The sequence below is a fragment of the Pholis gunnellus genome, assembly GCF_910591455.1.
Source record: "Pholis gunnellus genome assembly, chromosome: 3".
Taxonomy (NCBI): Eukaryota; Metazoa; Chordata; class Actinopteri; order Perciformes; family Pholidae; genus Pholis; species Pholis gunnellus.
Window position 1 is genome coordinate 14,093,627 of NC_136529.1, and position 12,914 is coordinate 14,106,540.

At 40.0% G+C, this 12,914-nt stretch overlaps 1 protein-coding gene across 2 annotated transcripts; it reads right to left on the reverse strand.

Moving 5' to 3' along the window:
* Positions 1-19: 19 nt before the first annotated feature.
* On the reverse strand, positions 20-11,302 carry LOC306715968 (myosin heavy chain, fast skeletal muscle-like). Of its 2 annotated transcripts, XM_079186480.1 has the most exons (40): positions 11,190-11,302; positions 10,703-10,918; positions 10,285-10,428; positions 10,036-10,192; positions 9,911-9,938; positions 9,711-9,825; positions 9,524-9,616; positions 9,371-9,434; positions 9,158-9,256; positions 8,949-9,052; positions 8,524-8,662; positions 8,280-8,398; positions 7,780-7,929; positions 7,510-7,680; positions 7,115-7,421; positions 6,899-6,963; positions 6,660-6,747; positions 6,458-6,575; positions 6,257-6,380; positions 6,016-6,152; positions 5,571-5,826; positions 5,237-5,479; positions 4,972-5,148; positions 4,562-4,707; positions 4,364-4,454; positions 3,892-4,281; positions 3,676-3,802; positions 3,430-3,548; positions 3,142-3,338; positions 2,871-3,054; positions 2,617-2,782; positions 2,145-2,269; positions 1,744-2,052; positions 1,455-1,658; positions 1,235-1,360; positions 901-1,071; positions 705-809; positions 480-575; positions 263-394; positions 20-167 (listed from the first exon to the last, which is right to left on the reverse strand). In XM_079186480.1, the coding sequence occupies exons 2-40, from the start codon at positions 10,904-10,906 to the stop codon at positions 150-152; spliced, it is 5,808 nt and encodes a 1,935-aa protein (XP_079042606.1). In that variant the 5' UTR covers positions 10,907-10,918; positions 11,190-11,302; the 3' UTR covers positions 20-149. The 2 variants fall into 2 exon arrangements, with proteins under 2 accessions (XP_079042606.1, XP_079042605.1); XM_079186479.1 differs by having other exon boundaries at positions 8,949-9,256.
* Between the last annotated feature and the right edge of the window lie 1,612 nt (positions 11,303-12,914).

The window sequence follows — 12,914 nt, forward strand, 5'->3', positions numbered from 1 at the left end:
ATGAAAGGACGCACAAGAAAAAGATGCAATGAACTACTTTTTATTTACTTTTGGTTTTCACAGCATGGTTATTAGCATGCTAGAATGAACAAGTAACAAGATACTCATATTGTATGGCTTCTTGCTACTTTATAACCTCAATTTCTTCTTCACTCTGCATCTTTGACCTGAAATGACAGAACAAAAGCATGTACAACATTTGTCCAGATCATTTTAATTAAAAGGTCCAGTGTGTAGGTTTTGCGGCATCGATATTTTTTACCTTGACAATTTCCCGACTCTTTGCTCTCAGCTTGTTGACCTGAGACTCAGCGATGTCAGCACGCTCCTCAGCTTCCTCCATCTCATGCTGCACCTTCCTGTACCTGGACAGGTGAGTGTTGGCCTGCTCCTCCTGTATGACAAGCCACAGTGACGTCAAAATCTGTGGACTGAGTGACATTTTCAGTGTGTCGTTATCAATAATGAAGTGTACTCACAGACTCCTCAGACTGCCTCTTGTAGGATTTAACTTTCAGCTGCAGCTTGTCCACCAGATCCTGAAGTCTGACAATATTCTTCTTGTCCTCTTCAAACTGTTGTGAATCAGGAATAATATAACATTGTAATGTAGGCCCAACATTAAATCAAGCCTGTTTTCATTACCATTTTTATCATTAGGATTTGCAGTTTTTTAAGTTTTAGTATTTTAAATAGCAATTTACCTGATAGGTAAGCTCCTTTACTTTCCTCTCATATTTTCGCACTCCCTTGATAGCATCAGCACCCCGCCTCTGCTCAGCATCAACTTCATTCTCCAATTCTCTTATCTTGAATGAAGAAGAATTTAGTGATTTTACAAAGCAAGATGTTGTCTTGACTTTCAGTAAATATGAACAGGTTTGTCCTCATGTCACTTACCCTAGCCTCCAGTTTCTGGAGCTGCTTCTTGCCACCCTTCATGGCCAGATTTTCAGCTTCATCAAGGCGGTGCTGCAGGTCTTTCACTGTCACCTCCAGGTTCTTCTTCATCCTCTCCAAATGAGAGCTGGTGTCCTGCTCTTTCTTCAGCTCTTCTGCCATCATGGCAGCCTGAAATGTTGTTGATTTTTGTATTATTGGATAGAAACTTATTGCAGTCTGATGTTTCAACTTCTAGAGCACCAGAAATTGAGGAGAAGCCCTACTACTGGTGTGATATGATTTGGATTGTAATATCGCCCAACCCTAGTTAAGTTGCGCAAGGATGACTCACATCAGTGATGGCCTTCTTGGCCTTTTCTGAAGCATTTCTTGCTTCCTGGACGGAATCTTCCAGTTCACCCTGGACTTGGACAAGGTCAGTTTCCAACTTCTTCTTGGTGTTGATAAGGCTGGTATTCTAAACCGATAAAAGTTTGGGTTAGATTACATAGTATCATTTTCTGTAGTTAAGGGTTTCACATGTGATTGTTTGAATCTTCGCTGAATCTTACCTGAGAGTGCAGCAGTCCCACACGCTCGCTGGCATCAAGCAGCTCCTGTTCAGCCACTTTGCGGCTTCTGTCTGTTTGCTCCAGTGCAGCTCTCAGCTCTTCGATCTCAGCCAGCATCAGGTTGTTCCTGCGCTCCACCATGGCAACCTGCTCCCTCATTTCTTCCTGACCTCTAATAGCGTCATCAAGGTGCAGTATCGCATCCTTTATGAATAATTATAACAAAATTAAATAATTGCCATGCAGTTAAGTACATTTTATTTAAAAATGTTTCAGCAAGCCACCATACCTTAAGCTGTCCCTGCACGTTTCTCAGCTGTTTCTGGGCTTCAGCTGCCTGGCGGTTGGCGTGGCTCAGCTGAATCTCCATCTCGTTGAGGTCTCCCTCCATCTTCTTCTTGAGTCTCAGGGCATCATTCCTGCTCCTGACCTCGGCATCCAAAGTGCTCTGCAAGGATTCAATCACTCTCTGGCTGTTCCTCTTGATCTGGTCGATCTCCTCGTCTTTCTCTGCAAGTTTTCTGTCAATTTCACCCTTGACTTGGGTGAGTTCAAGCTGAATGCGGAGAATCTTGGATTCCTCATGCTCCAGGGTAGCCTTGACAGAAAAAATAAATGTATGTTGTGTAGCCCCAGGCCCCAGCATCATTTCGAGTTACATTTAATGAGAGACATTTTCTTAGAACGTACCTCTGCCTCTTCAAGTGATGTTTGGAGTTCGCCCTTCTCTATCTCTACAGTCTTTTTCCCTTTCTCCAGTTCATGAATTATTTTTCCACTCTCACCAATTTGCTCAGTAAGATCGGAGATCTCCTCTGTAAGAAACAAGGTTTAAGCGGTATGTAAGTAGGGGTAAGCTGAATTATTTGTTTTGTCTCCTTGGTAGACATTTTAATTTAGTATACGGTACACTTCATTCACGCATTCATAAAAAAACTAACTGCAACATTGCATTTCATTGGATGTTAGTTTGAAATCATATATCATGCGCATGAATCATGATTTCCCACTAGGGGGCACACTCTTCCTCCGTTCCCTTCATTCAAAGCAAATGCCACAGCTTCATTTACATACTCTGGACATCTCTGTACAACCAGACCACTTTCAATGCTTTTAATTAGTGGCCTATTTGAGTATTCTGCTTTTTTACAAGTTTGCTTACGTTGCAGGTTCTTGTTCTCTCTCTTCAAAGTCTCCAGGTGGTCCAAAGTTTCTTCATACGAGTTTTTCAGCTTGAACATCTCAGTGCTGAGAGAACGAGATTCTTTTAAAGCTCCCTCCAGCTCTGCCTGGCTTTCCTCAAACTTCTGCTTCCACTCTGCAAGAACCTTAAAACATAAAAAGACCCATGTGGTTCAGTAATAGACAATTCTAGGGTCTTCATTTCAGCAAAAAAGGCACAAATATAAATGTAACCTTGTCAAAGTTCCTTTGCTTCTTGTCGAGGGTAGCAGCCAGAGCATTAGCTCTCTCCACGTCAATCATCAGGTCCTCCACTTCAGCATGCAGTCTCTGTTTTGTCTTTTCCAGAGAGGCACATTTTGAATTCACAGCCTCGATGGATTCTTCTGCATCCTGAAGACGCTGGGCGAGCTTTTTCCTGTTAAACCATACAGTAAACAGGTTCTGTGATGATTTACCAAATCAGTGCACGTGGAAACAGTGTGATTTCAGGACTGTTCATTACTTAGCCTCCTCCAGCTCCTCAGTGCGCTGAATGGCATCAGTCTCATATTTGGCTCTCCACTGAGCCACCTCGCTGTTGGCCTTTGACATTCCCCTCTGCAGCTCAGATTTGGCCTCCTGCTCCTCCTCATACTGCTCTCTGAGCAGGTCGCAGTCATGACGAGCTGACTGAACAGCGTGAGCCAGGGCGTTCTTGGCCTTACAAATAAATAGAGACCTTTTTTTATTAACTGAAACGTGTGTAACTTGCAGTTCTGCGATGGTGTTAGTGGTTTCAATGTGCAAATACCTTTGTTTCCTCTTCAATGTGCCTCTTGAGCTCTTCAATTTGCTGGGTGTAAGCCTGCTTGCCCCTTGAAAGCTGAGAGATCAGGGCTTCTTTCTCCTCCAGCTGGCGACTGAACTCACCTAAGGAGAGACAGAGATTTAAAACTAATCAAAATGCAAATATGGGGATTGTATTGGAAATATAAGATCAGGACCAGTAAACTAAATACATTATTTATGTATATATATATATATATATATATATCACCATTCTCTGTTAGCAGTCTTGCCCTTTGCACCCCAATGTCATTCAGCTGTCGCACATGTTCTTCATTTTTGGTCTTCAGCTCACTCAGTTGATCCTCAAGACTTCGACATATTTTCTCAAGATTAGCCTGAAATTGAAAGTTGTGTTCCGTGTTAGCCGAATACAGGCAGGGTACGTTTAGTTGACGCTGTTGCATGTAACATTTTGTTACTTTACCTTTGATTTGGCAATAGACTCCATATTGCTGCTGAGGTCATCGATCTCCATCTTGTATTCGCTTTTCTCTTTCTCCAGCTTCTGTTTGACTCTCTGGAGGTTATCAATCTGTTCTCCCAGCTCTGCCACACTGTCAGCCTGCTTCTTGCGGAGAGCTGCAGCGGTGGCCTCGTGCTGCAGGGTGGACTCCTCCAGATCACGACGCAGCTTCTGAAACTCGGCCTCACGCTTCTTGCTCATCTCGATCTGAGCAGATGTTGCTCCACCAGCTTCTTCCAGCCTCTCGCTGATCTCCTCAAGTTCCCTGGAAAGATCAGACCTCTGCTTCTCCACCTTGGCCCGAGCAGCCCGCTCAGCCTCAATCTCCTCCTCCAGCTCCTCAATACGAGCCTGAAACCCACCGAGTTTAAATTAAAATCTTTCAATATATTTGAATGTTCCTGTGACCTTCGACTAGTACTAACAATTGTACCTGCAGTTCTTTTATCCTTTTCTGGAACTGGATTCCAAGAATCTGCTCATCCTCAATCCTACACAGGAGCTGGCTTGTCTCAAAGTCCTTCCTTTAGGGGACAGAATAAATCGTCACATTTAAGAAACATGTAAGAAGTGCCTCTAGTGAAATCATTTATTGCAAGTAGCTAAAAGGATGGCGTTTGTTTATTCTTACTTCTTTATTTTCTCGTCACATTGCTGCTTGTCATTCTCTAGATCCATTAAAGATTCCTGGGCCAGTTTCAGATCTCCTTCAAGCTTCCTTTTGGCTCGCTCAAGATCCATACGGAGTTTCTTTTCTTGCTCCAGAGAACCTTCAAGCTGTCCACGAAATAGATGTTTATCGTTCACTCTTTCAACACTGTGTCAAAGCTGTATTAAGTTAGTGTTAACTGTGATAGATAATCAAAATGTGTCTATAAAGCAACATAACAGTCATGTTGTCACTGCTTTTAAATCAGTAACCACGATAGTGTCACCACATTAACCATGACTGAGATCATAACAAAACTAAATGTAAAAGAGAGAATTTTGCTATTTTACAAGCAGGCTAAACTTTGGCTTTTAAATGCAGATATTACTCACATCGTCCACTTGCTGCTCCAGCTTGGTCTTGGCCTTCGTCAGAGAGTTGACTTTGTCTTCCTCTGCCTGCAGATCATCAAGGGTCTGCTGATGGGCCTCTTGGAGGGCTTTCTTCTCTTTGGTCAACTTGACAATGGTCTCATCTTGAGATGTCATTTCCTCAACCAGGTTTTTAACCTGTATTCACAATATTGTGAGAACTATTTTAAAGTGTTTAAGCTTTTAACAAGAGCAGACTTTCAGGCCTAGTGGAAGATTTACCAACCTTGTTCTCAGTGGCGTGCTTCTCCTTTTCTACTTTGGCCAGGGTGAGCTCCAAGTCATCAATGTCTTTCTTCAACTCAGAGCACTCGTCTTCCAGCTTCCTCTTCTTTGCAGTCAGCTCACCATTCATTTCCTCCTCATCCTCCAGTCTCTCAGCCGTCTCCTTTTGTTTGGCCTCAAGCTGGATTTTTGATTTAATGAGCCCCTCACACCTTTCCTCTGCATCACTGAGGGTTTCACCTTCCTAGATTTGATATATAACATCAAAATGATAATTAATTATCTTTAAAACCAGGATCTCTGAGAAAGCAATTCTCACATTCTTTGTAACGTACAGCTAGAATTTGTAGCTCCAAGTCATTCTTCTCCTGCAGCAGAGAAACCATCTTCTCCTCCAGTTCTTGCTTCTTAGCCAGAGCCTTTGCAAGATCCTCTTTCATCTTTCCAAAGTCCTCTTTCATTTGGGCCATCTCTTTTTCAGTCTCTGCACTCTTCAGCAGAGGCTTGATCTTGAAGTACAGCTTCATCCATGGCCAAGTTTTGACATTCATGAATGAGCGAATGTTGTACTGGACGGAGTAAATTGCCTCCCTGGGTAAAACAGGGATCAAAGTGAATAAACAAATTATTTTAGATTCTTAAAGCTGTATTGATAATACAGAGCTTTGGGATTTGGACTTTCAAAGTAAATATTTGGCTTGAAAATTACAATCTGGTTGTCATCTGCAAATGTGTATGTGTAGTTGCCTTTTTATGTATAAAACTAACTGTCTACATTACCTCCTCTCCATCATCTTGACAAACTCTCTCCTCATGAGGAAACCTCTGCAGCGGCCTTGAGTCATTGTGACCAGGATAGCAAGCTTCTCATCTCTCATCTCCTCCAGAGTTCCCAGCAGACCAGCTTTGAAGAACACCTAAAACAAAGAGTTACTTGACGTGATGATTACACTTACTTACAGTATCAGGTTAAGTAGATAAAAAAAAGAAATCACACATCCATAACAGACAAATAGATTACCTTTGTGTGTCCAAATTTGTATTGAGTTTGGTCAATATTAATAGAGCCTAAGAGTTTCTCTGAGGCCTTTTTGTTGTCGATGAAATGTCCTTCAGGAATGACACTGGCATTCAAGACTTTGTATCTGATTGGAGGGAAATTAATCAACAATGAATAATTGGTCATAAAATAAATAAAGATATGAATAATCTTAATAATTACCTCTGCTTGAAGTCACCATAAAGGATTCTGCTGGGAAAGCCCTTTCTGCAGATCCTGATACCTTCCAGCACACCGTTACACCTCAGCTGGTGGATGACCAGGAAGTTCTCCATGAGACCTTGAGGACATGTCAAATTCAGTCTTGTGTTGCATAATTACAGTAGTGTTTGAATGAATGAAAGAATACTTAAATTAGGCTTACCAGGAGTCTTTGATTCATTTGGAATCAAACAACGTACAAAATGAGGATGAGTGCACCTTAAGTTGGTCATCAATTTGCCTAAATTCTCCTGAAATATAAATGAAAATCAAATTATTACTGAATAAAAAAAAACTAAATCGCCTATTTCCCTGGATGTTACCTTTGACAGTATTTGGGAATTTATTAGTGTACATATCGTATTGTGGTTATGTATTGAGGTAGTCATTTGTGATACTTACCCTGAACAGAGCTGATACGGTCTGAAAAGACCCGCCCTTCTTCTTGCAGGCTTTTTTCCCAGTATCTGCAGTAAACATTTGAATTATTAACTTGAACAAATTTGATGCATTTTTATTTATATTGGATTAATAGTCATTACTGTAGCTACAAATCAACGAATATTGTTTAAGTTTTAATGAGAGCGCCTCCAACTTGTGTTCTTTCAAAATGATTACCTTCTGCTCCGGCATGTGCTGCATAGAGGTTAGCCAACAGTTTGGCCGAAGACTTCTGGTAGAGCTGAACCACTGAGTCGTTCAGGGGGTCTTTGTTCTTCTCCAGCCAGCCAGTGACATTGTAGTCAACAGTGCCGGCATAGTGCAACAGGGAGAAATGGGCCTCGGCTTTGCCTTTGACAGGTTTGGGTTTCTGGAAGGGAGCACTTTTTCCAAGATGCTGGTCATACAGTTTGTTCTTGAAGGTGATGTCTGATGCCTTTGGGAACATACACTCCTCTTCAAGGATGGAGAAGATGCCCATTGGCTGTCATGATGAAATAATTATTTTAAACAAAAGTTTTCAAGTCATCTGATAATTTACTCTGTTTGTGAATATTCAGCGTGTCTCTCACCTTCTCAATCAGCTCAATGCAGGCAGCCAAGTCCATACCAAAATCAATGAACGTCCATTCAATTCCCTCTTTCTTGTACTCTTCTTGCTCCAGGACAAACATGTGGTGGTTGAAAAACTGTTGCAGTTTTTCATTGGTGAAGTTGATGCAGAGCTGCTCCAAGCTGTTGTACTGCACAAATTAAAATATCAAAGGTCAAGAAAGGGTCTTAAGTGGCACCTTTAAATGAAGATGCATAATATTATGTAGTAATCAGCCCAACATACTTACATCAAAAATTTCAAACCCAGCAATATCCAGGACACCGATGAAGAACTGTCTTGGCTGCTTGGTAGCCAGCATCTCATTAATTCTGACGACCATCCACAAGAACATTTTCTCATAGACAGACTTGCTGAGAGCCATCACTGAATTATGCACCTAAAGATTTAAATAGTTGGAGTTCTGGTTATTTGGAACAAGGGGTATTTATATATTAAGTATTACATTTATGTTCACTCACTTATATTGTTTCATGTAAATTATTGTTGACCTGAGACAAATCAGTAATACTATATTAACGAGGATGTTGTGAAAATTAACAAAATTGATTCTACATTTCGAGGATTAAACAGGTTAAAAAGCATACAAAGGTGTAATCCAACAAACTTCATGAAAGCCAATAATATACGTTAAAGTGTCTTAATTGAGAAAATAGAAGACAGTCATCTATCATCATGTGTAAAAAAATGTTCTCATTGTGTGTGTGTGTTGTTGATGACTTCCCATACCTGAGGGACTGTTTGACCTTTGGTCACATACTCGTTTCCAACCTTTACTCTGGGATAGCATAGTCCTTTTAGCAAATCAGCAGAGTTCAGACCCATGAGGTAGCCGATTTTATCTGCCACTAAAAGAAGAACACAAATAGTCATCTATAAAACCTGGTCTAGGATAACGTCATAAATGTTCATCATGTTCTCTTTTACATGACAAAAACTTGACCACTATATACATGGTGTTTAGGTTTCATACCCTCAGTGCCATCGGGCTCAGCCTGCTCTTCACGCTGCTTCTGCTTGAACTTCATGTTTCCATGATGCATCACACTTCCAGTCAGCTTGTAGATGTTTGCCTTCTCTTCTGCAGTGAAGCCCAGGATGTCAATAGCAGCCTGTGAAATAAAGAGTCAGATTAAAACACATACCTAGATAAGTCTTGGCGGTAAACAGCTGCAATACATCTTACTTTGATTTAAAGCAAACAGCAGCAGGATTTTGGTAAAAGTCCAAATGGTGTATTATTATTAGTTCTAATCTAACTTTAAATAGTGATAATATGTATAAGATATCATAGTTTGTTAACTCAGTGCACGTTATAGAAAATAGTAATCATAAAAGTGAACATAAGACTGATTTGTAGTATCTGTAAATGCATCATCAAAGTGAAGTTGTCATTACATCAGTGGCGATGAATTCTTCAATGTCGTCGATACTCTTGACAGCGATTTCCCCCTGACTGATCAAGTGATAGTCATAAGGGTTTTTGGTGATCAGGAGAGCCTCTAAAGAAAAGGGAGGGAAAGTATGTAAATATAACAATATTGTGATGAACCATTGTTGTTCACTTTCTGTAGAATAACTGGCAATATTATTTAATAATCTCTCACCTAACAGCTCAGGTTTGTGGCCTGTCATGAGCTGATAGAAGATGTGGTAGCTCCTCTCAGCAGACAGCTGGAACGTCACTCGAGACTTCTCCAGCAGATCTGTATTGATTTAAGTTGTGGAAAAACAAGAGAAATCTCCAGTGAAGCACAGTTGAACGAGTTGGCCATGTAATAAAACTGATTATTCTCAATGAGTTCCTCAAAAAATCGTACATGTTTCAATATCAGCTGAAGCCAGCTTTCCAGTTGTCCCAAAGTGAATTCTGATGAATTTTCCCTACACAAAAATAGATTAACATTTAAATTAATGTCACAGTGAAATAACAAACAATTTTAAGTGAAAGAGAAATACCCCAAATAACTTACAAAACGTGATGAGTTGTCATTCCTCACAGTCTTGGCATTACCATAAGCTTCCAACAGTGGGTTTGCTGCAATGATTTGATCTTCCAGTGAACCCTAGAAATAACATTTATGTTGTTGATGTAACACTACTTGCAATCATTAAAAAATATATCTAAATTTCATATTAATGTTGTCCAACTTTTCTTACCTTTATCTTGCCAGCAGCTGCCTCAGGTTGCTTCTTTCCTCCAGCCACTGCGATTGTCGCAAAGTACTGGATGACCCTTTTGGTGTTGACAGTCTTTCCTGCACCAGATTCTCCGCTGGTTTGAGTTCATAAACAAAATTAGATTTTACAACAGTTTCTAATACTTACGCTGTAGATAATATTTAAAAATGGTCACTTACGTAATCAGAATTGACTGGTTTTCTCTATCTGCAAGACATCAAATCAAAATGGTTAGGAGTTCTCCTAAAATGCACCTGCTATATTTCTGGACACACAATAGCTTGCAAATTGAGTGCCTGAGTACCTTGGAGCATGAACTGATAGGCATTGTCAGAGATGGAGAAGATGTGGGGTGGAGCCTCAATCCTCTTCTTGCCTCTGTATCCATTTACAACCCCTGAATCATACACTGGGAGCCACTTGTAGGGGTTCACAGTCACGCAGAACAGCCCTGAGTAGGTCTATAACAGTATGAAATGTGAAACAACGTTCAGTTTTTCTACAAAAACATTTATATGCAATAAAAGTTATATCTCTCCTCCACAAAGCTCACGTAGATCATCCATGCTGCGTAGCGCTCTTTGAGGTTATACAGCACAGTAGCCTCACTGAGGTGAGTCATCATGGCCATGTCCTCAATCTTGTCGTACTTTGGAGGGTTCATGGGGAAGATTTCAGTGTCTTTTACAGTGAGCGTCTGTTACAAGGAGAGAAAAGGCACGAAAATAAGATTAGTTGCTGTCCAGCAGTCACGTGTTGTCTAATGTCAGATTTAAAATCTTAGTAACTGATAATAAATTATTTATGTCCGTCGGCAAACCAATTTATGACAGTAGAATTTATACATAGTTACATACTTTTCATTTAAATGTTTTAAATCATCAAATAGTTAACATGTCACAGCTGTCCAGATTCTACATCAAAAATGTTAAGCACTCTAAAATGGTTAATTCTAGTGCATTCATTCTCACCTTTCCACCAAGAGTATCCACGGTGGCTTTGCCGCCTTCTTTCTTAGTAAGTTTCCCCTTGACGTACATCTCTGCCGGCTCAGACACAAAGTATGCACTTTTAGCATCAAAGGGAGTGTTTTGAGCTTCAATTCTCTCCCTTTCAGATTTCCGGAGGTAATGGGCCGCCTCGCCGAAACACGACATCTCAGCGTCCGTACTCATGGTGACCCCTTACTGCACAAGAGAAAAAAATACTGGTCATTCATTTTAAATGCCAGGGAATATAGATGGGTGCCCAAGTAGTGACCTCTGTAACATCCTACTGTAGTCAAATGAATGCTTGATCATTAAGATTGGTTAAATAGAGACAGATACTGGAATACCAGAACTCAGCAAAGTACTAACAAGATTGTGATTTTCATAGGAGACAACCTTTAGATAATAGCGCTCTAGTAATAAAACCAATCAGATATTTTTTCCAAAATTATTCAGCACTGTAATTTACCTTGAACGATATCAGGTGAGCCGGGGGTTTTCTGACAGACTTCAATGCAGACTTCTGCAAAATAAAAAGAACAAACATGTAAGGTTCAGAGAGGCTACATCAGAGAATTGATCATATTTCATTTTATAATTAAGGTTAAAAGTTTAAAATCTAATCTTACAAACGTTTTTTAGTAATAAAATGTGTATCTTCTATTTTTTAAGCACAATAAGTTGGTAAAAATGATGCATGATAGTATTATAATATCTTTAACTCGAGTAGTTTGATGACTCTAAATATGACACTAAAGAAACGTACCTTTGCTGGGTCCCTGTCCTGGGTGAAGATGTGCTGTGCCTTTTTATACAGTGTGATGGGAGCCTATCGCACGTGTACTTCTGTATTTGGTCATGTTGCATGGCATAATGCTTGTGCAGTGGTTCTTACCTCTAGCTGTCATATTACACAGTTTATGGGATGTCCTCCTTCCTGGATCATTGTCAGACTTTGATGGTGCAGTAAATAGAGTTTAAAAATATATATATTCCATTTTCCCGTGATTTTTGGCAAACACTATTAGGCGTGTTGTGTTACCTTGAGCAATAAATGTTGTCATAAATTGTGAAGATAAGAGCAATGTTTTGAGATGTACCACACATTTATTTATTTTTTTTACCTATGAATATGACATGTTAATGTAGCAAGCAGATGTGAAGTTGGTTCTACATCTTAATACTGCTGTGTATGCAAATAAGGAAGGAGAAGTTGGTTCAGTTTTTGCACAAGCTCAGTTCAGCAGTAACAGACAGTTCAAAGGTGTGACTAATGCGTCATTTGAACCTCATGAAACAATAGCTGTCCATTGCCATGCTTTGGACAAGCTTTCAAAAGTCACTGATATACTGTTTCAGAGTCCTTACAAGTCAGAAATTATTAGACAATAAAATAAGTGCCAATGAACTTTAAAGAAAGGGAAACAATTGCCAAGAGATTCTCTGTCACAATAGTGCCAACAGCTGTTCTCATTCTTGATCTTAGGGGATAAACAAGGGATACTGAGACAGTCCTGAAATGTAGAGCAGCTGAGTGATGGATTCCAGCTGTACCTCCTTGATGTTTTACAAGTCACCTCACCATGATGTCTTTGTGTATCACTTTTCCTAAAGTTTAGGGAAGGGAGGGAAGGGAGTTTTGTTGGTTAAAATCTGCAGTATGTGGGTAAGAGATGTTTTTGTCGATGGCAGGTGTACTCTTCCGCAACGGCAAATGTTTTTGCCAAGAACGTGGCACAGAAAAGTGTGGGTCGACATCTATTAGGCACTATTTCCATTGGAAAGAGTATCTACTTTGGGTAGTGATTAAGAAGAAGAAATTCTGAAGTGGTTACCAACAAGATATAACTAGCCTCTGTCTTCAATGAATATGTGTTACATGATACCTGCTCTGAAATCATCTGTCTTATTAGGGCAAAACTCAAATATAGCACCAGGCTTGTGTTGATGCTCAAACCAAATGCTCAAGAGGCTTATTGTTTTTTTTCATGGTCTTTGATCTGTCAGTTTCTTTATTTGTCAAGCAGCAACAACTGGACTCGGGATAACAAACCAAGGTGAGTGTTGAGAAACATTCCACTCTACAAGTTGGTCACAGAGCATGGATATGCATTTACAGTAACAGTAGCATCCTTATTTAACATTGTAAGTACAAACATTTTTAATACTTTGGTAAATTGTAATTACAAATCTG